Source organism: Motacilla alba, chromosome 28, assembly GCF_015832195.1.
Source record: "Motacilla alba alba isolate MOTALB_02 chromosome 28, Motacilla_alba_V1.0_pri, whole genome shotgun sequence".
NCBI classification, from domain to species: Eukaryota; Metazoa; Chordata; class Aves; order Passeriformes; family Motacillidae; genus Motacilla; species Motacilla alba.
The window spans coordinates 1,099,008-1,121,431 of record NC_052043.1 but is presented as its reverse complement, the minus strand read 5'-3'; the positions used below and the strand labels follow the sequence as shown (position 1 = coordinate 1,121,431).

Sequence of the window (22,424 nt, the reverse complement as noted above, 5' to 3'; positions counted from 1 at the left end):
CCCCTCCTGGCCTGGGGGCTCACAGTGCACCTGAATTTGGGGGGTTCCAGCCAAATTCTGCATTTTCAGTGCCCAGGAAGTCAAACACACCTGGGCTGGCCTGGCAGGGGGGATGACAGCACACAAATCCCACACAGGGGCCCTCAGGGTTTAGGCACTAAGCTGATTTCAACTGATGGCTTGAGAAAAAATGTAAGGTAAAACACTATGTAGCACCTAATCTTGTAAAATAATAAATGCAGCAATGGACTCCCAACATTCCCTGACCAAAGTTTGACAGTGCCTTAAACTGCATAATTATCAAACAATTCAATTTCATTTGTCTGGGACAAAGCTAGTGGCTTTTATTTTACAAAGACCATTCATCACTTACATAAATGTGATAAAACTAATCCCGATCCAAAGCTCCTTTGTGGGATTAATGTCCCTTAAAACAGGGAAATGAGACATTCCATTCCTTCTGGGAAAAATGCTGAAGGATTGGGAAAGAACTAATTTATGGCTACAAGGCTGCTGATGATTAATGTAATATCCCCAGTCTACAATGCAACCTTCACTTAATTAGTGCCTGTAATTGGGAGTTGTAAAGATAAGATTAATTGAATCTTGAGGATGTTAAAAGTTTAATACATTGGAACACGGTTATTGTGTTATCTGAAACTGCAGCCTGCAAAAAGCCAAGCAAGGCTTTAGAGAACAGCCCATGGAGAGACAAAGAAAAAAGACTTGCTTGGATAGAAACCAGCCAGAGAGGAGGAATTTCCAGCTTATAAAAAAGAACTATATGTAATAATATACAAATCAAAATACCCCAGCACAGAATGGTAAGAGCTGAGTCCAATTTTAGAAATTAACTTTTTTCTTTGGGCCAGTCTTCAGGAAGCAGAGCCTACACATCCCTCTGCTTTTATTCTTAGGAATTCAAAATATTAACTGCAGAAGAGAATTAAAAGTAGGTCAAATTCTGCTTTAAGTTATGCTCACAAATCTGAGTGATTTACATAAAGATAGGCAATAAAGACAGAATTTGGGCTGTTATTTAAAACCAGGAAGAGAAACAGAAGGCTCCTGCACGTATGGCACAGACCGAGCTCCATCTACACACAGAATGATTGATTACGAGGCAGGACAACAATGGAAAGATTAAAAATTGCTGCAATCCGAGGGCTGCAGCCCCTGAGCCACGAGCACCCAGCGAGGGCTGGCCCTGGGTGCCCCTGGTGCCCCCTGCTCTCTGGCAGAACCAGCAGTCCTGTGTCCCTCAGCAGTTTGTCACCATCCCCACAGCTCAGCTCAGCCCAGCTGCAAATTCCACAGGCAAGGCACAGGTTAAAAACATCCAGTGATTTCCCTTCCCACAGGCATGACTCCAGGAGCCCCCAGTGCTGGGAACACTCATGGATGTGCCCCTCTGGCTCAGCTGTCCCCAGACAAGGGACATTGATGGCCACAGAGGCAAAGCAGCAGCTGGGTGCAGATAAATCACACCTCCGAGGCCCTGGGCAGGCAAAGCAGCCTCCAGCCCATATTCCAAGGGTCAGCCTTGCACAGAGGGACCAAGACAAAGGGCCAGGCTTCACCCCAAACCCTGCCACTCAGCAGTTTGGGGATTACAGCAGGAAAAATGTGCTGCTGCTCTGCCAGGGAGCAGGAGATTTACACAATGGGCAAAGAAAAACCAGCTCGAGATAAAAGTTATAGTTCTGTGACTCAAATGTCATCTTACCCCCAAGTCAACAACCTGAAAGTAATATACTGAGCCTTTTAAATTACCTTTTTCTACTTTCCACCAAAACAACAGAAAATCCCTGAAGTGGATCAAGTACCACTTGTACACATCCAGAACTTGCTGAAAGACTCTCAGCTTCCAAACTTATTTCATGAAACCTAATTCCAGCATTTCTGATCTCTACTTCCAGGCAATTTTCTGAGTTCTTGAGTCAGAATCACAAGTCCAAAAGGTTTTGCCCCAAAGCTATAAATGAGTTTGAAAATTATCTTCCTGGAGTGGTGGCTGGCTTTTGTTAATATGGAATCATGGAATCCCAAAATGGTTTGGATTGGAAGAGATCTTAAATATCCATTTCCACCTCTGCCATGGCAGGGACACCTTCCACTGTCCCAGGCTGCTCCAAGCCCCATCCAGCCTGGCTCTGGGCATTCCAGGGGTCCAGGGGCAGCCCCAGCTGCTCTGGGCACCCTGTGCCAGGGCCTGCCCACCCTCCCAGGGAGGAATTCCCTCCCAACATGAGTTCAACTGGACAGTCCCCTCTCTACCCTTAACATAAAGAGAGGTCTGTCCTATTTGCCATCCTAGGATATCATTAATAGAGTAATTTCCTTGGTGTTTTGTTTATTCCCCTGGAATGGGGCTTGATGGATGTGGATAATTATCAGACTATAAAAGCCAGCAAATGTGCTATTTTCTATCGCTCTAAATCATCAAACAAATAAAGTGTGAAACAGCATTTCTGAATACAATTTTCCCCTCTAATGGTTTAGAATTATTATCAGGAACAATGAGAATAAATAAGCAAATGTCTTGTGAATTAAGAATTAAACAAGTGTGTCAGTAAAAAGGAGCATTCAGGCCATCCTGGGACGCAGGGATGCCTTTGGGGGCCACGAGGAATGATGTAACAGGGAATTCACTCGGGCAGCTTGTGCTCCTCAGGGACCTCCCAGTCCCAGGTTCTCCTGTCCCTGCTGCTTCCCCAAAGGGAGTCAAGCTCAGTTTTGGCATCCAGTGGCCAAAAACCTGAAGCTTCATCCACAGCAAAGCCTGCCCACAGCTGTTTTCTCCTTGTTTGGGAGGAATTTTTCTCACCTGAAGCCATCCCTGCCTTTGGCAGAGGACCAGACCATCCTGTCCCTTCACCCAAAGCTTCCAAGACCTTTTCCAACTCCAGCTGTCACCCCCAGAGTTTCTGCCAGTTACACCTTGTTCCACACCTCATTTACACTCTCTTGCACCAACACAGAGCAATTAAGCAGTGATTACTTCTCCAAATCCCACACTCACTCTCTGGGACTCTGGGCTCCATGGGCAGGGGGAGGTTCAAGCACAAGACTCTGGAAATGTCACTTCAGAGCCATTGCTGGGAGAAGGTAAGAAACTCAATTTCACAGTGCCTGCACAAGGTCTGCCCAAGCAGGCCCACACAGTTTAACACACCATAATTATGGAATGAGGAACAGAAACAGAACGGGAGCAGCACATTTAAAATGTCCAGGCCAACGTGTCAAGCTGGGGTGAGTTATCTGTCTTCAAAGCAGATTTAATTGTGCCAAGAACAGTGACCCTTTAAGATTCAAATGCCAACCTGCTCTCGGCACGACAGGCAGAATGAAAAGCTGCTATTTCAGCCTCTGCAAGGCAAAGGGTGCCCATAAACCCAGAATCTGAACCCTGACCTTCAACACCTTTAGCCCCCAGGACAGCAGCAAAGCCTCCAAAGCAAACCCCTCGGTCCATCAGGAATATTTATCACCCAACAGAAGCATTAGGAACCAGCATTAGCACAGGGTGGTCCCTCCCTGCAAAGTTCAGATCGTGGTCTGAGGCCTCATTTTTCTACAAGGTAAACCATTAAACAACGTCTCCTTCCTGTGTCAGAGCAAAGCTCAGGGTGGAAGTGGGGGTTTCCATGCCAGAATCTCCCAGAATATCCTGAGCTGGAAGGGACCCACAGGGATCCTGATGTGCAACACTGTTTTTAAACTGTCTTCCCTGTATGAGAAAAGAAAAAAAGCTATTTCAACATGAAGAACAGGTTGTTCCTTTGTTGGTAGCACTGTCACCTCCCTTCCACAGTCACCTCTCTTTTCCTCACCTTTACCCTCCTCCATAATTAACCTCCCTTCATCCCTCTGTCCCAACAATTTGTTGAAATACTAAAATCAACTCCCTTCCTTCTTCTCCTCATCAAACCTGAGCTGAACGGGCTGGAAATCTCCCATTTCCCTTCTCAAGATCCTGGTTAGGAAAGGAGAATCCCTGGCCTCCCTCTCCTCCCCCTTCCATCAGCAATGCAAACCCTGCCTGGAGATAAGATCACACAGGGACCAGGGAGCTCCCTGCTCCTAGGACAGAGCCTTTATCAAGTGCCTGCAGCTTTATCTGGAATGGATCACTTCACAGGACAATGGATGATGGAATTCAGGATCTTTAACCAGCAGTCAATGCTTTCAAATAATGCCATTTTTACTGAAATACACCCAGAGTGAGAGATAAACACAGAGGCTGGGGAGTATCAACTCCAAAAGCCATAATTAGGAGTAAATAGGTAATGCCAGGACCAAACCACAAGCCCAAAACTCACCAAACCCACCTGCCTCCCACAGCTGCTCAGTGCAACCCTTGGGCAAGCAGCACAGGGAGAAAATCAGGGCAAACCTGCTCAGGAAGGGCCTGGGCACCAGCAAACACACCCAGCACCCAGCCACAGGGCCCATTTCACTGCAGACAATCCCTCTCCACACACACAACTTTCTCTTTACCCACAGTATGAAGAAATGGCAGCGATTTTACTGCCAACAGAACAGCAGGATGAAAAACTCCCTCCTTCCCCAAAGAAACTGAAGTTGTGACTGCAAGCTCTCCCTTTGTTTTCCAGTAAGGATGGGCAGAATATCTCAGGTGGCTCTGGAGCTGGGATCAAATCCCTGGAGATTGAGTACTGGAAGATTAGAGTCAAGCCCAACTTGTGCCAATCATGTACTTCTGAAAGACTCTCCAACCCTTAGAGTTGCCTTCAGCTAGAAATAGGATTAAAGAGCCATTAGTTTCAAGAAGTGACATTAGACAGGAGCCTTTTAAAATTCTGATTTTAAAGCAACATGAATTTTCAAGAGGTACAACTGAGCTCCAAGATTAGCACAATGGGTTACTTGCAGTGTGATTCACTCACCCCCGACCCAACGAACACAAAGAGATTTCTCCAGAACTCCAAATGCAATTTTCAAATATATATTTTTTTTTTATTTTTAAAGCAGAGCATTTAATGTGAACAACCATCTGCTCTTGGAAGGACTCTCAGTGCCCCAGTCCAGTCAGCTCCGCAGCACAAGTGCCAGGCACAAAGCACAGAATTGCAGAGCACATTGGAGTCTCTCCCTCCACGTGTAAAAATAACCCAGAGCCTGCCTCTGCCTGCAGTGAATGAGCAGCATGAAGGAGCCATTTTACTAAGAAAAGGTGTTTGGGGAAAAACATTATGAAGTCATTTACTCATTCAGTTTAGCCAAGAAGATAATTAGCACACAATTCAACAGAGATGAATGACTACAATATTCATCCCCTTGCCATTCCCCATTATTTGTTTGGAAGGACCTGTTCACATCAGATTTATTTCCCTAAACTGGCAATCAGATTATTAATTACTGGTTGTTTTTGTAGTGGATACCATACAAATAGAAAGAAAAGCAGAGATTATGCTTCAAAGAGCCTGTACTCTAAAGTAATAGCTCATTTCAGCTCCAGAAACAAGGAGAAAAAAGGTAACCAGGGGAGATCAGAGCTATCTGTGCCTTGTACCGAGTGACCTGTGTGAGCTGCCTCCCTCACCGGGCACAGCAACAGGTACTCCTGAAAAAACCAGGATCATTGCCTCCAGCAGAACAAAAGAAATTTGCCCATGAGTAATGAAAGGTATTCTTAGCTTAGGAAACCCCTTGTGCTAGAGGTGCAATGCCTCTACACACACGCTCTTTTCTTTTCTGAGGAGAAAAAAATCCAGCATTGCAAAGGTTTAATGCTCCTCATCCATCAAACTGCACCGTTCCCAACTGCAACTGCTTTGAAGGGAGAGCTGTGTTCTTGTCAGCATCAAAGCCACGAGCGGTGTAGCTGAGATTTGATAAAGATCACTGACACAGTTTGTAAAGTTTCCTTTATTTCTCCTGTTTGATCCCCTTTGTGTGGCTGACTGGGCAGCTGGAAATGAAGTGGATGCAAAGGCAGCACATTCATTCCTTGGAACATTAAGGGGTTAACGAGTGCACAGCTCTCAGACAGCACCGAGTGCTATTTAAGTGCTGTCATTACTACGGGCTCCTCTTATTTTAAACCTCACTTGTGCTGCACTTGGCATCACCCCTCGACAATTTTCCCTGCTGAGTAAAGAAAAAAAAAATCCCTGCTGATTTCTGCCAACATGTTAACAAAATGTGAATAAAGACAAAGCTCTGCAGCTCCACTCCTGCTCCCTCCCAGCCTTCCCAAGGCCTGCTTCCAGCTCTGAGCCAAGCTGGAATCTGCAAGCTCATTGTCCCACAGGAGTCAGATCAGGCTGAAGGAGTGAGATGGAGCATGGAAGCACAGCTCCCTCCCCTCCAGCCTCAGTGCTCTGCTCAAAAGCCTCTGTTATTAAACCAATCTGTGATCCTGTCAGACTTCCACAGATCTTCATTTCAAACCAGGCCTGAGCTCTGAGCAGACACTTTCAGAAGGCAGGAATGGGTTGGAGCAAGAGCCCTCCTGGATCAAAGAGCTGCTTCTCTCAGAGCAGCTGGAGCTCCTGGGCTGCAGCCACACCCCAGGACGCTGCTGGGGCAATGGGATGCGACCCCAGATCAGCACCTCCTCCTGCTAAAATCATTCTGGGAAGTGCCAAGAGGAAGCACAGGCAGGAAAGGTCTCCTCTTTGCTGGGTCAGGTACAACAGATGAACCTCAACCTCTGAGATTTCTAATTTCAATCAACAGAACGGGCTCAGTAAAGAGGGACATTAAATGCACAGACTGAAAAGTGAAATGGCAGCAAAGCACAAAATAATTCTATGCCTTTTGTGGCGGGTTTGGGTGAGAATAAAAACCAAAGGGGGCTCTGGAGGGGAAGCACAAACAGCAAGGAGCTGAGTGAAAGGGGTGCTGAGGCTGAGAGCAATCCATCTGTGCCTCCTCAGCCAAGTCCCACAGCTGATTCCATCAATCCCCAAGGCTGGCTTGACCTTCATGGCATTTTCTCTCAGTTAGATGAGGGTGAATGAAGAAAGGCAATACTTGAGTCCTAACTCCCCAAATCCTGAGCCTCCTCTGCAGCAGAAAAATGACCTTTTAATAATCTGTCTATAACAGCCTAATGAAAGACCACAAAACCCCGAGTCTATTAAAAAGAGAAATCTCCACTATTCCAGTTGCAGCACCTGATTGGGAAGATAATCCAAGCCAGAGCTCACTCAGGGCCTGGACAACGTGGGGACCCCATGGATTCTGAAAGCAAACCAGCAGTGAGCACTGTCCCCTTCCTGAGGGACCCCCCTCATCCTCATCCTTCTCCCACAGCAGCAGCTCCAGGAAGAAGGGCTGGGGAGCTGGGCTGGGAGGGGTTTGTGTTGATGAACTAATGACTGCAGGCTTGCAGGCTGGATTAATGACTGCCTGCTCTCAGTTATCAGGGAATTACAGGGGGATCCAGCTCTGCATCCCAACACATCCCTCCTCCCATGCATCTCCCAGCAAACCCACAGGCACGCGGATTCTCAGTGCAGAAAGCCCATTCCAAAGCAGATTTCACCTTCATTTTACAAAAGTCAAGAGAGTGAAAAGCTGTTCTGCCTGGCCATACTTTATCTCACTTTCCTTTTATCCCTTTTAATGAATATCCCTGTTCTTTTCTCTCTCCCTTTTATCAACAGAAAAGGGTCTTGCTCTGCCAAATCTGCCTGAGAGCAAATGGTGCTGCAGTTAATCTATAAATCAACCATCACCATAAATTCTGCTCTTTCTCCATCCAGAACAGCAGAGCTGTAAAACAGATTACATGGGACAGCAGAGGCAGGAAGGAAATCTGGGAGCTGTGAGGAGCTGCCACCACAGCCAAATGGCCTCCCCTGCTTCTCCTTTCTCCCACTCCACCCAAAAAGCCTCCAAACCTCTGCTGCCAGGCCTGGAACACTTCTAGGAGCAAGGACACCTCACACACTTCCCATGGAAGATGATGCAGACCTTGGGCATTGAGGGAAGAAAGGCTGCAGAATCTTCTCCTGAATTCCCTAACACCAGGAAACAGGAAAAGCCAAAGTCAGAAAAATAAAAACTCTCATGTGGAGCATCAGCTCCCTCAAGGGCAAATCTCAGCTGTGATCCCAGCCTGAGGAATCTCAGGGTGCAAGGGCTGCTGAGAGCCCAACAAGCAGCACTGGCAGTGACATCTGAGCCCTGCAGGGACCCCAGCAGCCTGGGCAGAGCCCCCTGAGGGGAGGGAAGGGGGGGAAGCAAGAAATGAGAGAGGGACCATGGGCTGCCCCCTGCAGCCACAGTTCTGTGCCAAACATGAAGGCAGCTGCCTGCAATGGGATTACCCCGAGCCCATGGAACATCTGGGGGGTGTCAGGGCAGGGCAGAACAGCACAGGATGGGGACAGGGATGGGGACAGGGATGGGGACAGCATCCTGCAAGTCAGCAGAGAGGCTGGCAGAGCTAAGCTCCGTCACTGCATTAGGTCATTTTCCTCCTCCAAGGCAGTTTTCCAGGGATTAACATTTCCTGTCCTGAGGGCAGGACAGGACAAGAGTTCAGCAAGGAAAGCTGCAGCTCTTGCAGAGCAGAGTGAGAAATAAAACCAGGGAGATGCTCAGCAGCTCAGATCTGCTGCTGCTTCAGGAGGGGCTCTCAGCCAGGGCCAGAGGGCTCCTGTGAGAATCCCTCCCAAGGGAACAGCCCCGTCCTGGCTGGAATCTCCCCTCCCAGGCCTGTTAGGAAAGGTGAGCAGCACTACCACATACACAAATGCATTAACAGTAGATGCTACAAGAGAGCCCCTGACTGGTTTGGCTTGGAAGGGACCTTAAATCCCACCCAGTGCCACCCCTGCCATGGCAGGGACACCTTCCCCTGTCCCAGGCTGCTCCAAGCTGTGTCCAGCCTGGCTTTGGGCACTGCCAGGGATCCAGGGGCAGCCACAAGGAGGATCTGCTCTCCTTGCCTGCTCCTCGACTGGACTTGCCCCACGCAGGGAGCCTCGCTGGGCACCTGGAGGGAAGAAAGCAGAAATTCTAAAATATTTCGACCAACAAAGGTTAGGGGTAACTCCATGGACTCTCAGGTTTGCAGTCCTCAGACTTTCACAAGGCAGAATTGCAGGAGTGTTTCTGGAATGTAATTGTATCTGTGACCACTGCTTCCAACTAATCATATTATTTTAAAGTTCCTTTGGTAATTTGTCCTTAATTCCACACAAACTGCTGTTCTGGCATAAAGTGTACTTTGTGATATCAAAGTCAAACAGATTAGGCATGATCCACTTCCAGCCAGGGAGTGTTTTGGAGAGGAGATGATATAACTTAAAAGCTAAAGCTGGCTCCCTGTTTTAATTAAAGGGGATTAAACATCCATCATGATAAGGGAAAAGGGACATTTTATAAAAATCAATTACCTTCCTCAGTGTCAGTCTGGTTTAACACCTGCGGTTTCTGGGAGAAGGGAGAGTGTAACATCCCACCAGCACTCAGGGAAGGTAAATTCAATACTGTTACTGTACAGCAAGATCACAAAATATCCAGGAAAAATAACTGTATCACCCAGTCCGGTGGCATTGATAAAACAAGGTGTTACACTGTTGAAGTGTATCAGGCAAATTCACAATATTCAGATTCAAAGTTTCCCTGCAGCACTTCCCCAGCCAGGAAGCCTCCAGGTAGGGACTGCACATCTTTATGGAGATAAAAGGAAGTGCTGGTGGAGCACCTCAGCGTCTAAAAATATCCTTTAGGAATTGCAAAGGCTGAGCCACATCCATTCCTCAATAAAATGCCACAATAACCATGAAGAATGAGGCCTGGCACTCAGCTTTGTTGCTTCTGTCATTAGAAAATCAGTTTCTGCTCGCACGGTTTGACAATATGCTCAATTTTAGATCTCACACAGGAGTGGATGAGGTAATTATACACAATATGTGTAATTGATACAGCAAAAATTCCCCCCACCAGAGGTTGAATATGGGGCTGCAGAATTAAATACATTTCAGTTCCTTCAAAAAGTTTGAGACTGTGAAAAGATGGCAATTAAATTCCTAATGCGAGAGGGACATTTTAGTGTAATTTGAGAAAAAAAGCCAGCGAAAGGCTGGATCTGGCAGCTCCTGCCTGAGGGGCTGCACATGAGGTTACACAACTGCTCCCAGCTCCGGGGTGCTGCCTGGAAGTGCCCACACCTCCCATGGCTCCTGCCCCAGCTGCCACACTGATTTCCCAGCTGCAGCAGCAGCAGTGTGACACGGTGAGGAGCAGAGCCCGTGCCTGGGAACAGCACAGCCAGAGGGAAAATGCCCCTGGAACGGGGTGAGGCCAGCCCAGGGCAGGGTGGGATGAACAGGAACAGCCCTGCTACAGCAACAGGGCTCAATGAACAAATGCACTGCAACCTACAGGCTCAGATAAATCAGGTGATGAGGCTGCAAACAGGAAAATGGCTGTTTTTCATTACCCCCTGGCCTTCCCTCATCGCAGTGAGCTCTCACTGCTCAGCTGCTTCTCCTGGTGCTGCAGGAGCTCTGGGGCTTCTCCTGGTGCTGCAGGAGCTCTGGGGCTGCAGCCACCCCAGTGCAGCCCTCTGAGCACTGCAGCCTGTCCTGCTGTGCCAGGGCAGAGCCAGCCAGGCAGGGCTGGCACCTCTGCAGTGACAGGGACACTCAGTGCCACACTCGCTCTGCCTGTCACACCAGGCAGGTGCTCTTTGGCCTCTACAAAGAAGCCACTTTCAGCTGGTGAAGCCACACTTTGATTTTACCTGCAACCCCAACAGGCCCCAAAAGAACTCTTTGGTAGGGAAAATCCCAAAACTGCAGAGACAGACATGGAGCACACAACACTCAGTAATGATCCCCCCTGGCCCAGGAGAACAATTCCTTTGCCAGCCAGAGATGGTTCTTTGTGCTCCAAACTTTCCACCCAGAGCTCCCTGAGCAGGAATTTCAGCTCTCCCACACCTTGCTGTGAGCAGGGTCTGCAGGAGCTGGGCCTGGGCAGTGTGGGGAAGGGAAGGCTGGGAGAGGATCCCAGCAATCCATACAAACACCTCAGCAACCCATACAAACACTCCTGAGGTGTCAGAGGGTGATGTCCCACCCCAACCCGAGGAAGAATTTCTTTCCATGGAGGGTGGCAGAGCTCTGGGCCAGCTGCCCATGGAGCCTCCCTCTCTGGAGACATCCCCAACCCACCCAGATACGTTCCTGTGTCACCTGGACTGGGGAGTCCCCAGAGGTCCCTTCCAACCCAAACAATTCTGGGATTCTGCGAAACAAACACAGATTTTTCCTAAAACCCACTCAAAGGAGGTTGGTGAGGGAAGCAGCTCCTTTCTCCCCTTCCCTTCAGAAGGCAGCAGGGCTGGTGGCTCCTCACCCTTCCACAGCCTGGAGAGAAGCAGCCCCAGATAATTTATGGGAGACACAAAGAAAGAGTTACGGTTTTTAAGGAGCAATTTTGAAGCAGATACTACCAATATACAGAGTCCTTGGTTCCACTGAATAAATATCTCTGACAGCCAAACAATAACTCTGCCTCTTATTTTAGAGCTCAACCCCAAACTGGTAGACTTTGTAACTCTCCACACTGCTGCTATTCCCTGAGGTGCCTCCAAGATGATCACTGTCAGAGTCACAGAGTCTATAAAAAGGATGGAGGAAGCTGGGAAATTTCCACAGAGGTGGTGCCAGCACAACAGAAGGAACATTTCAGCCATCCCTGAGCAAAGGCAGGCTGCAGCACTGCAATTCCAGCAGTGCAGTCCAAGAGCTCCCCCAGCTGAGCTCTGGCATGGCTGCAGTCACTCCCAGGACACCTCAGGTACCTGGAAAGTTCCAGACTGCTCCAAGGGGATTCAGATTTACTCTCTGCAGCCAGTGCTTGCTCAGAGAAGAGCTGGAGAACTCCTTAAGAGGAGCTGTCACGGTGCAGAACAAGGAGGGGCTTGGGAAGTGGCAAACTCCTGCCTGATGCTCAAGGGAAGAGCAGGGAGGCCCTGCCAAGAGCCAGCAGTGCCTGTCACAGCCCATCCCATTCTGCGTCACACACTGTCACCCAGCCATGCAAACTCCACTGAAAGGGAAAAGCTCCTGCTCCAAACATGGCCTGTCCTCAAATCCCTCACCCTCCTTAGCCAGGACAGCTGCAGAGAGGGACTGACTCTCCCAAACACAGGATGGCTGGAGAAAGGATGCAACAACCCAACCCAAAGCTCAGGCCAGCTGCTGCCACCTCTCCTGGAGCAGCCCAGTCCTGCTGGGACTGTGCTGGTGTCCCTGGGCTCCTGCTGGACTGTGCTGGTGTCCCTGGGCTCCTCCTGGACTGTGCTGGTGTCCCTGAGCTCCTGCTGGTGTCCCTGAGTTCCTGCTGGACTGTGCTGGTGTCCCTGGGCTCCTGCTGGTGTCCCTGGGCTCCTCCTGGACTGTGCTGGTGTCCCTGGGCTCCTCCTGGACTGTGCTGGTGTCCCTAGGCTCCTGCTGGTGTCCCTGAGCTCCTCCTGGACTGTGCTGGTGTCCCAGGGCTCCATGGGCAAAGGGGATGAGGAGCTTCCCGTGGGCTGTGGCACCATCTGCTGGAGATGGCACTAGGAAAATGGGTTGGAATTAAGAGATTCTGGAGGAAGAACTGACAGGATCCAAACTGAATCATATTCTGAGCTGCAAACCCACAGGATCATCTGTGCAAGCCCTGGCCCTGCACAGACACCCCAACAGTCCCACCCTGTCCCAGAGCAGTGTCCAAACACTCCTGGAGCTCTGGCAGCCTTGGGGCCAGGACCATTCCCTGGGCAGTGCCCCAGCAGCCTCTGGGGGAAGAACCTTTCCCTGGGATCAGTCACATCCCAGTCATAATCCAGAACCACATTTCTGGAGCTCCACCTGGTTTAACAGAGGTGTCACAAGAGATTCTGCAAAATCCTCCTGCATCTGCCTCGGACAGCGAGCCCAAGGACCAGGAATGTTGGGAAACAGATTTCACGACGTGGTGGAAGGGTTTTAAGAACTCCCATTCACGTTCCAGAGAGTCAGCCCCTCCCTGCACCCCCTTCCCAGGCCTGGAAAAGAGCACTGGAGCCATTCATTTACAGCCTCCTGGCTCCTGGGGGCTTTGATGTGCCACAGGCACCAACACCCAGAGCCCCAGGGAGCCATAGCCCCGAGAGGTGGGAGGATCTCATCTGCCACTGCCAGGGCACGGTGACAGCAGAGCCTCCCTGTGACATTTCTGCTCTAATTTGCACGCAAATGTCAATATTTATTAGTCACATCGAGATCTTCAGCAAAGCTCCCCTGGGCTGCTGAGTCTCTGCTCTTATACTTTTAAATTGCTTTAAAAAGAAGCACGTTGGCTCTTGGTAACTTATTCCAGACTTCCTACATTCTTTATTTCATCCTTAACTATCTACTGCTTTTGTGGGAAGTTATTTCCAAGCAGTCTATGCATCAACAGTGTTGAGAAATGCTTTACCATCACGCCAAAAAATGACCACGGAAAAGTAACCTTTTCACTGAACCTGTCCCTGGAGCTGTGAACATATTTATGTACTTAAATAATGGAAATCTGAAAGTAACAGATGTTTCCTGCCTAGAGCACAGCGCAAGAACAACAGTGCTCACTGTTACAGTGCCTCTGAAGCATCCTCACATTCCCATCCCCGTTTGCTCTCCTGTGCACCGGTTTGCAAAAATCCCCCAAGTGCTGAAATCTGGTTTTAATCGTGATGTCAACAAGTCTCCCTAATCCTGCTGAAAGTCTGGAATGAGGCCTCTGAGCAAGCCAGCATGAAAGAAAGTGAAATTGCTTTTAAATGCAAAGTAGGAGGGAAGAGGAGAGAAAAAAATGGGAATTGAGAGATGAGGTAAACCTGATGGAATTCGGTAGGGCTGGGGAAAGGATATTTTAGGTGTCCAAGAGCCCTCACTTACCAGGATTTGGGCTCCCCAAAATGCAAGTAGTTGATGCTGTAGAGATCCATGTCCTCTGTATGCCAAGCAAAAGTGGTCTTCCACATCCCAAAGTAGAGGTAAGGAGTGTTCACCCCCTCGATGATGATGCCACACTCGTGTTCCACCATGTCCAGGAGGGTGTTCAGGTTGCCAATGTTCCACTCATCCACGTCCTGGGAGCCAAGAGAAGTGGTTTGTACTGGGAATGCTGCACTGGGAAGGCAGTACTGGGAATGCTGAACTGGGAATGCTGCACTGGGAATGAATGTGGTACTGGGAATGAATGTGGTACTGGGAATGTGGTACTGGGAATGCTGCACTGGGAATGCTGCACTGGGAATGTGGTACTGGGAATGAATGTGGTACTGGGAATGCTGTACTGGGAATGCTGCACTGGGAATGTGGTACTGGGAATGTGGTACTGGGAATGAATGTGGTACTGGGAATGCTGTACTGGGAATGCTGCACTGGGAATGCTGCACTGGGAATGAATGTGGTACTGGGAATGTGGTACTGGGAATGCTGCACTGGGAATGCTGCACTGGGAATGCTGTACTGGGAATGCTGCACTGGGAATGTGGTACTGGGAATGCTGCACTGGGAATGTTGTACTGGGAATGCTGCACTGGGAATGTGGTACTGGGAATGCTGCACTGGGAATGCTGAACTGGGAATGCTGCACTGGGAATGCTGAACTGGGAATGTGGTACTGGGAATGCTGCACTGGGAATGCTGCACTGGGAATGCTGCACTGGGAATGTGGTACTGGGAATGCTGCACTGGGAATGCTGAACTGGGAATGCTGCACTGGGAATGCTGAACTGGGAATGTGGTACTGGGAATGCTGCACTGGGAATGCTGCACTGGGAATGCTGCACTGGGAATGTGGTACTGGGAATGCTGCACTGGGAATGCTGCACTGGGAATGCTGAACTGGGAATGCTGAACTGGGAATGCTGCACTGGGAATGCTGCACTGGGAATGCCAGGAGCAGGCACAGCCCTCAGCTCCCTGCCGTGCCTCGGGGCAGTGCTGGTGCCACCTGCAGTAACTGATCACCCCCTGCTCCCAGGAAGGTTTCCTGTGCTCCTCTCTGGCCACGGGCAGGTGGGAGCTGCAGCACTCTGAAGAGGCTCTTGCACTGTGCAATACCCCAGCAGTAATTAACTGCTCTGCTAATGAACGCAGCAAACACTCAGGGTAAAACACACTCCTCTCAGATGCTCTCCTGATCACAAACACCCCAGTGGGGCCAAAGGGGCAGAACCTCAGCTCAGAGCTTCAGGTACAAACAGGAACCCACCTGAGAACAGCTGTGTGGGGGCCTGGCTGTGTCCCCCCCTGATCACAGCAGGGAAAGGATGTGACACTCCCACCCAGGCACCAAATCCCCTGCACCCTGCGATGTCCATGGCTCTGAGCACCTCAGATATCTCTGCTTATTCTAATTAATCCCACATTAAACCCCACTGATAACAAAGAGACACTCATACATTCAGACACAATCAGACAACACTCCAAAAAGGGCCACTTCCCGCTCAAAAGAAAACTACAGAGGAAGAGATTTAAATTATCTGCCTAAAAAGACTAAGAAGAGAAAAACCTTTATCATTTACAGAATTACTTGAAGCAGAGGATGAAATTTCACCATGGAAAAGCTAAACAATTTGAATTGTAAAATAATTCAGTGTGCAGGTGCATTGTATCCTAATGGAGCTGCCCACAAGGAAAAAATCCAAATGCAAATAACTTAAAATCCAAATGTAAATAATTTAAAATCTAAATGCAAATCATTTATGTTAAGACTCAAAAAATATTTTTGATGAAGCACCATTTCCTTGAAATGCTGGTTTTCTCTGGCTTTCTAAGGAGCTTCAGCAGAAATCTCCATTTTATTCCCTTAAAAAAGAAACAAAACCCAAGGTATAGACAATTTTTTTTTGCCACAGTCTGCAAAAGAATTTGTTTAAATCCCACTTTTCCTCATTTTTCTACTAAAAGTCAGCTTTTCACAGCTTCCACTGACTATTACCCTGAACCTCAGGGGAAGTTTAGTCCCACTTTTGTAATGAGGGGAAAAACACAAAGGTATTGGGGTTTTTTTAGGGTGGTTACATCAATGAAATTCTGAATTGCTGCTCCTCAATGAGAAAAGTAAAAAAGGAAGTCAGTGTCTGAAATAAACAAAGGAGAAGCACTGCACTTACTGCATCATACAGGGAGCCACTGATATCAGCCCCATAAATGGGAGACACAAAGGTGAGATTCTTCCAGTACTTGCGCTCCAGGTCCTCAAAATCCTGGTGCCGAGGGGTGCAGTACCTGCCAGGGAACACAGGGATGGGAGGAGTGCTGAGAGCAGCCCCACAGCAGCTGAGAGGTGCACTGCAGCTTGAATTCACAGAAGGGCTGCCTTTTCCTGCTGTGCACAAACCCTGCTGGGGTGGGGCAGGCTGGCTGACAGGACGCGCAGCGCCACACACCCATCCCACAGCTGAGGTTATCCCACAGCTCTCAGGTGCCAGGAAAACTCCAAAGCTGATTGTCCTGGAATGGTTTGGCTTGGAAGGGACCTTAAATCCCACCCAGTGCTACCCCTGCCATGGCAGGGACACCTTTCCTTGTCCCAGGTGCTCCCAGCCCTGTCCAGCCTGGCTTTGGGCACTGCCAGGGATCCAGGGGCAGCCCCAGCTGCTCTGGGCACACTGTGCCAGGGCCTGCCCACCCTCACAGGGAGGAATTCCTCCCCAAAATCCCATCCCAATCCACCCTCCTTCAGCTTAAAGCCACGACTGCCTAAACTCAGTCCTGATTAAAGCCCAGGGTCCTCCAGAACTCTGGAGAACTGGAACCAGGATGAGACTGCAGTTGGCACATGCCAGCTGGCTGAAGTGCCCTGCAGAGTCCCCAGGCACTCTGAAGACACTCGTGTCACCAGTCTCAGCCCAAGCACCCCAAGGCATTCGGATTTCTACCCCAGCCATGGAACACCTTGTCCAGAAGAGCCAAGAGATCCTTTTTTGGTCCCAAGCCATTCTTTTCAGGAAGATTCTCAGCCAAATGCTGACCTTGAACAATCCTTCTACACCAACACCAAAACCCACCAAGCCACAAACCTGTTTGAGACTCATGGAAAAGCAGTTTCCCCCAAAATGCTCCACATTTAACACGGCTGCACTTTCTCATCAGCTAGTTTCTGGAAAGAAAAGCCCCCCAGGAGCTGCCCCACCCCAGCCTGGAGCCCCCGCAGGCACGCACTTCTCGCTGTTGGCCAGGCGCCGGTACTCGCCCACGGTCATGGGCTTCTTCTGGATGTTGTACTGGGTGAAGAGCCCCGACTGGCCCGTGACCACCTGCTGGATGGGCGCCGGGATCACCATGTCATCGATGTCATCGTACGTGCGCCGTGGCTTCCACTCCTTGGGGGGGATCACCTGGAACAGGGAAGAGCAAAAAACGTGGAATTGGTACAGACACTGCAATTGGTACACACACTGCAGCTGCAGCTTCCACTCCTTGGGGGGGATCACCTGGAACAGGGGAGAACAAACATGGAATTGGTACAGACACTGCAATCGGTACAGACACTGCAGCTGCAGCTTCCACTCCTTGGGGGGGATCACCTGCAACAGGGGAGAGCAAAAAGCATGGAATTGGTACAGACACTGCAATTGGTACAGACACTGCAGCTGCAGCTTCCACTCCTTGGGGGGGATCACCTGGAACAGGGAAGAGCAAACATGGAACTGTTACACACACTGCAATTGTTACACACACTGCAGCTGCTGGCTCCACTCCTTGGGGGGATCACCTCAACAGGGACAACAAACACAGAACTGTTAGAGATACTGCAATTGGTACAGACACTGCAACTGTGGGTTCCACTCCTTGAGAGAGGATCACCTGGAACGGGGGAGAGCAAACATGGAACTGTTACACACACTGCAGCTGTGGGCTCCACTCCTTGAGGGGGGCATCACTTCAACAGGGACAACAAACACAGAACTGTTAGAGACACTGCAATCGGTACACACACTGCAGCTGTGGGCTCCACTCCTTGGGGGGATCACCTGCAAAGGGGGAGAAGCAAAAAACATGAAATTGTTACACACACTGCAGCTGGTGGTTCCACTCCTTGGGGGATCACCTCAACAGGGACAACAAACACGGAACCGTTACACACATTGCAACTGGTACAGACACTGCAGCTGTGGCTTTGGTGGGCACGAGGGGCTCCCCTTCCCCTGCAGGGCTCTGAACTGCTGCTGCAAGAGTCCCAAAGCTGACCTGGAGTGCTCAGATTAATCCTACAAGTAAAGTCATTTCTTTACAATATCTGGAAGCCACCAACAAGCTCTATTAAAATAATCTCCCTAGCAGAGTCCTGGAAGGTAATTGCTTGTACACTTGAGTGGACAAGGAAACATTCCACAGAGGGCTCTTCATCAATAGCCAGCTCTCTTTAGAGCAGCAATAAACCCAGTAATTGACCTGTGTTTTAGAAGAAATAAGAATTATTTCATGCCTAACAGCTTTATTTCTCCACTGTGCTTTATTAAGGCCAGCTAAACACCACTCCTAACAAGTCCTTGTCAGAGCAAATGATCTCATCATCCTGTGCTGACACGGCCACAGAAATACCCTTTCTAATCACTTAGTCCTGGAGTGTTCCGAGCAGTTCTGTGTCAGGTACTGGAATTTAAAAGTTTCACATGAAAAGTTCTCATAACCAGAGGGTGCTGGGCACTGCCAGGCTCCCCAGGGAATGGTGCTGGCCCTGAGGCTGCCCTCAGGGATGCCCAGGGTGGGATTGTTGGGATGTCTGCGCAGGGCCAGGGGCTGCACTGGATGGTCCTGTGAGTCCCTCCCAACTCAGGACATTCCATGGCTCTACAAAAGCCCTATAGCTCCTCTCCTTTCCTGTCTCCATAACCAAACCAGAGATTCCAGGTGCAACGTTCCGAAAAACACACCGTGCTCAGCTCCATGAAGACAAACAAGATCTTGGACCCTCGGAAGGCAGCTCCACACCTTGAGCAGCCCTGACCTCGGCCAGCTCCTCACCTTGGCCAGCTCCACACCTTGAGCAGCCCTGACTTCGGCCAGCTCCTCACCTTGGCCAGCTCCACACCTTGAGCAGCCCTGACTTCGGCCAGCTCCTCATCTTGACCAGCCCTGCCCTCAACCAGCTCCTCACCTCGGCCAGCCCCTCACCTTGGCCAGCCCCTCACCTTGGCCAGCCCTGCCCTCAACCAGCTCCTCACCTTGGCCAGCCCCTCACCTTGGCCAGTCCTGATCTTGGCCAGCTCCTCACCTTGGCCAGCCCTGCCCTCAACCAGCTCCTCACCTTGGCCAGCCCTGCCCTCAACCAGCTCCTCACCTTGGCCAGCCCCTCACCTTGGCCAGTCCTGACCTTGGCCAGCTCCTCATCTTGGCCAGCCCTGCCCTCAACCAGCTCCTCATCTTGGCCAGCTCCACACCTTGAGCAGCCCCAGCCCCTCACCTTGGCCAGCCCTGCCCGGTGGGCTCCCTGGGACTCCATGAAGGCGATGAACCTCCCGAAGTCGCGGAACTCCTCCAGCGAGGGCCGGAAGGTCATGATCTTGCAGCCGGGGTTCTGCGGGCTGGGGTTTTCCGACCCCATCGCTCCAGTCCTGCAGGGGGGACACGAGGGGCACGGGAAGGACAGGGGAAGGAAAAGAGACTGGTTAGAACCTTTGGTTTTCAACTCCCAGCTCTAAGGAGCTCCACAGAAAGCCTGGAGAGGGTTTCCATTTCCTCCCTCCTCCAAAAGGGGGGTTTTGTAGGAACGACCCTCTAACGTGGACATGAGGAGCTTCCAGCCAAAAATCCACTTAGTCAGGAACTCCTGACACCAGGATCACCCAGAGCTCGGACAGGGGCTAAATATAGACCAGGGGCTTAACATCTGCCCCCAGTTCAGCACAGGAAGCAGTGCCTCACCAGGACACAAAAACAACAACTCCTCACCACCTTCAGCTGTGTCAGTGTGCAGAACCTGCCAGCCCGCAGGTTTTCCACCAAAATGCTTCACCATTTTCTGTTTGGGATCAAACCCAACAGCTTTCCCAAATTTGGGTGGGTTTTTTTTCATGTGCTAGACTACATTAAAAATGATAAAATTAGGGGGTTTTATTTTAATGAAGCTCCATTACCCTTTGTATTTGCAACGTACACAAACAGAACAAGGTGTCAGGCTGGTCTTACAAGAAGTACAGACACACAATTCCAAAACATCCAAAACAAACTCTCAAACCATTCCGAATGAAATCACGATTTTTAAAATTAAGTTTTTTAAGGTTACACTGGAAATCCGCACAGGAAATAGAAGGTTTTAGTGGCATTTGAGCTGCAAATATCCCCAGGAAGGAGCTCTCTGTGCGAGGAGCTGCAGCAGCTCCACGCCCCGGCTGCTCAGGAGATGGCAGTGCTGGGCTGTGCAGGAGGAACTGCAGGGAAACGGCTCCTGCCAGGCTTTTACATGGAAAAAAAAAGCATTTAAACTGATTTCAAAGCAGCCAAGAATATTGCAGATGCTCCTGGAAGTACTGGTAGTGTTAGGGAAACACAAAATAAAGCAGGGAGTACTCCCAGCTCTGCGTTTGAATGGGCGAGCGTGGCACAGAACTCACCCCAGAGACAGCCAGCGCTCCCAGCTCCTGGAATTAAAACCAGCTTCACACACTAAAGTGGGCAGACTCCACACCCAGGGCACCAAGGTTTCATTTTCATTGGGTAAAACTTTTCATTTCAAAGGCACATGAACAGTTTTGAGTGAAATTTCAGAAGGCAGAAAACATTAGATTTTTACACAGCAACTTTTGTGTGAATTTGTTTCAAAACAAGGATCTGCAAGTCTTATGTCCTTCCCCAAGGGGTCTTTAAAGGAATTTTATGCATAAAATCACAGCTTCTCAGAGGAAGAAAAGCCTTTCCCAAGCCAGGAGCCAGAGATGCAGAACCCAGTCCAGAATAAAATCAAATTACGAATCCCAGTACTGCAGGAAATCCCAGAGCAGAACCAATGGAGGGAGAAAAATACCATTTCACCCCCTTCACCCCAAGATACTTCCCATCCCCAAGAGGCATTGCTGCAGCTTGGAAACAAAAGGGCCATTTCAGCAACCCCTCCATCTTCAGGGTGGCCCTGCCCAAGGAGATTCCCAACCTTGCCAAGCGAGGAACAAAAATTGCCTTTAGAGAACAAAAGCTGCTGTTTCAGGGTCAGCACTGGAGGAGAAGCAGCAGATTGATCCGTGCCCACGGGGAGCTTTCCTACACAAATGTTTTGCAGGAACACCAGAAGGAAATCCCTGGGATGAGCCAGGGGAGCTGGGGACCCATCTGCCAGAGGGCTGCTCAAATCCCCCAGGAAAACAGGGCTGGGCTGGAGGAAAGGGGCTGCAGGGAATGGGGCAGGGACACAAACCACCCCAAAGCCTGGCACAGCCTTCTGGGAGTGCTGGGGCTATTTCTGAGCAGGCTCTGGAAATGCCAGGGGCCGAGGGGAGCCAGGATCCCGGGAGGGGCTGGCTCAGGAGCCAATTCCATCCTGAGCAGGAGCCCTGCCAGCACCATCTGCTCTGCTCCAGAGAGGCTGCCCAGGATCTGCAGCTTTACCCACAGCCAGGGCAAAACAAACAGTCAAAGCCAGGCTTTATCCCGTCCTTCCCTCAGGATTCTCCCACAAAATTCCAATTTTTAGTCCATAAACTCGGAGCAAAGAGTGAAAACACATGCTCCTGTAAGGAAGGGAGATCAAAAATTGCTTCACGCAAAGCTTAATCAATTAATTAAAGGATAAAACTACTTCCTACAAAGCCTAATTAATTAATTTAAAGGTCTACTGCCTCAAAACAAGCAGCATCACCTGGCCCTCTGGAATTCTGTCAATACTGAGAAGGAGGATTCTGCAGTCAGAGCCCTGAAAAGAAGAGTGAAGGTATTTGTCTCAGCTGGATACATTCTGCTTCTTTGTGAGAGAGTAACAACCTGAAATATTATGAAAACCTTCTAATTTTCAGCCATTGTGAGGAAGCACAAAAACTTGTCTCCAGAGGGACGCTCTCGGTGCACACAAAGAACTGAGTTTAAATTTCAATGACTTTTACACGAGACTCTTCCCTTCCAAAACCGATGGGAACCGAGGCACTTTTTGTGACTGAAATCCTGCACCCGTGGACTGAAACCTTTGTACAGAGGAGAAAAAAATCCAAGACACAGCTGAGATCAATGGCTGGAGCTTGCTGCAGGGCTGACAGGACTGGGAATCCTTCCTGCAGGAAAAAGGGTTGGGATTTCTGAGCAGCTCCTGCTGCTGCCCCACCACTGATCTCAGCAGAGCCAGGAATGCCAGGGGTGACCCTGGTTAAAGCAGTGCCTGCTGTGGGGACAAACGTGGGGCCATCCTGTCCCCAGTGCCAGGCAGGGACAGCAAACTGGTGCTGCTGGCAGCACTGAGACAACACCACAAACACCTTCTGACCT

At 49.8% G+C, this 22,424-nt stretch overlaps 1 protein-coding gene across 4 annotated transcripts in view; it reads right to left on the bottom strand.

The window, feature by feature from the left end:
- Nucleotides 1–22,424, bottom strand: part of KDM4B (lysine demethylase 4B) — a 74,837-nt gene that overhangs the window by 44,121 nt on the left and 8,292 nt on the right. For 3 of the 4 annotated variants that reach the window (XM_038163569.1, XM_038163570.1, XM_038163571.1), the window contains exons 1-4: nt 19,420–19,560; nt 17,175–17,350; nt 16,124–16,238; nt 13,896–14,089 (exon numbers count right to left, since the gene is read on the bottom strand). In XM_038163569.1, coding sequence (XP_038019497.1) covers nt 13,896–14,089; nt 16,124–16,238; nt 17,175–17,350; nt 19,420–19,560 — 626 coding nt within the window. Of the gene's footprint in view, nt 1–13,895; nt 14,090–16,123; nt 16,239–17,174; nt 17,351–19,419; nt 19,571–22,424 lie in introns of those variants that run through there. The other variant, XM_038163568.1, reaches the window with a different exon arrangement.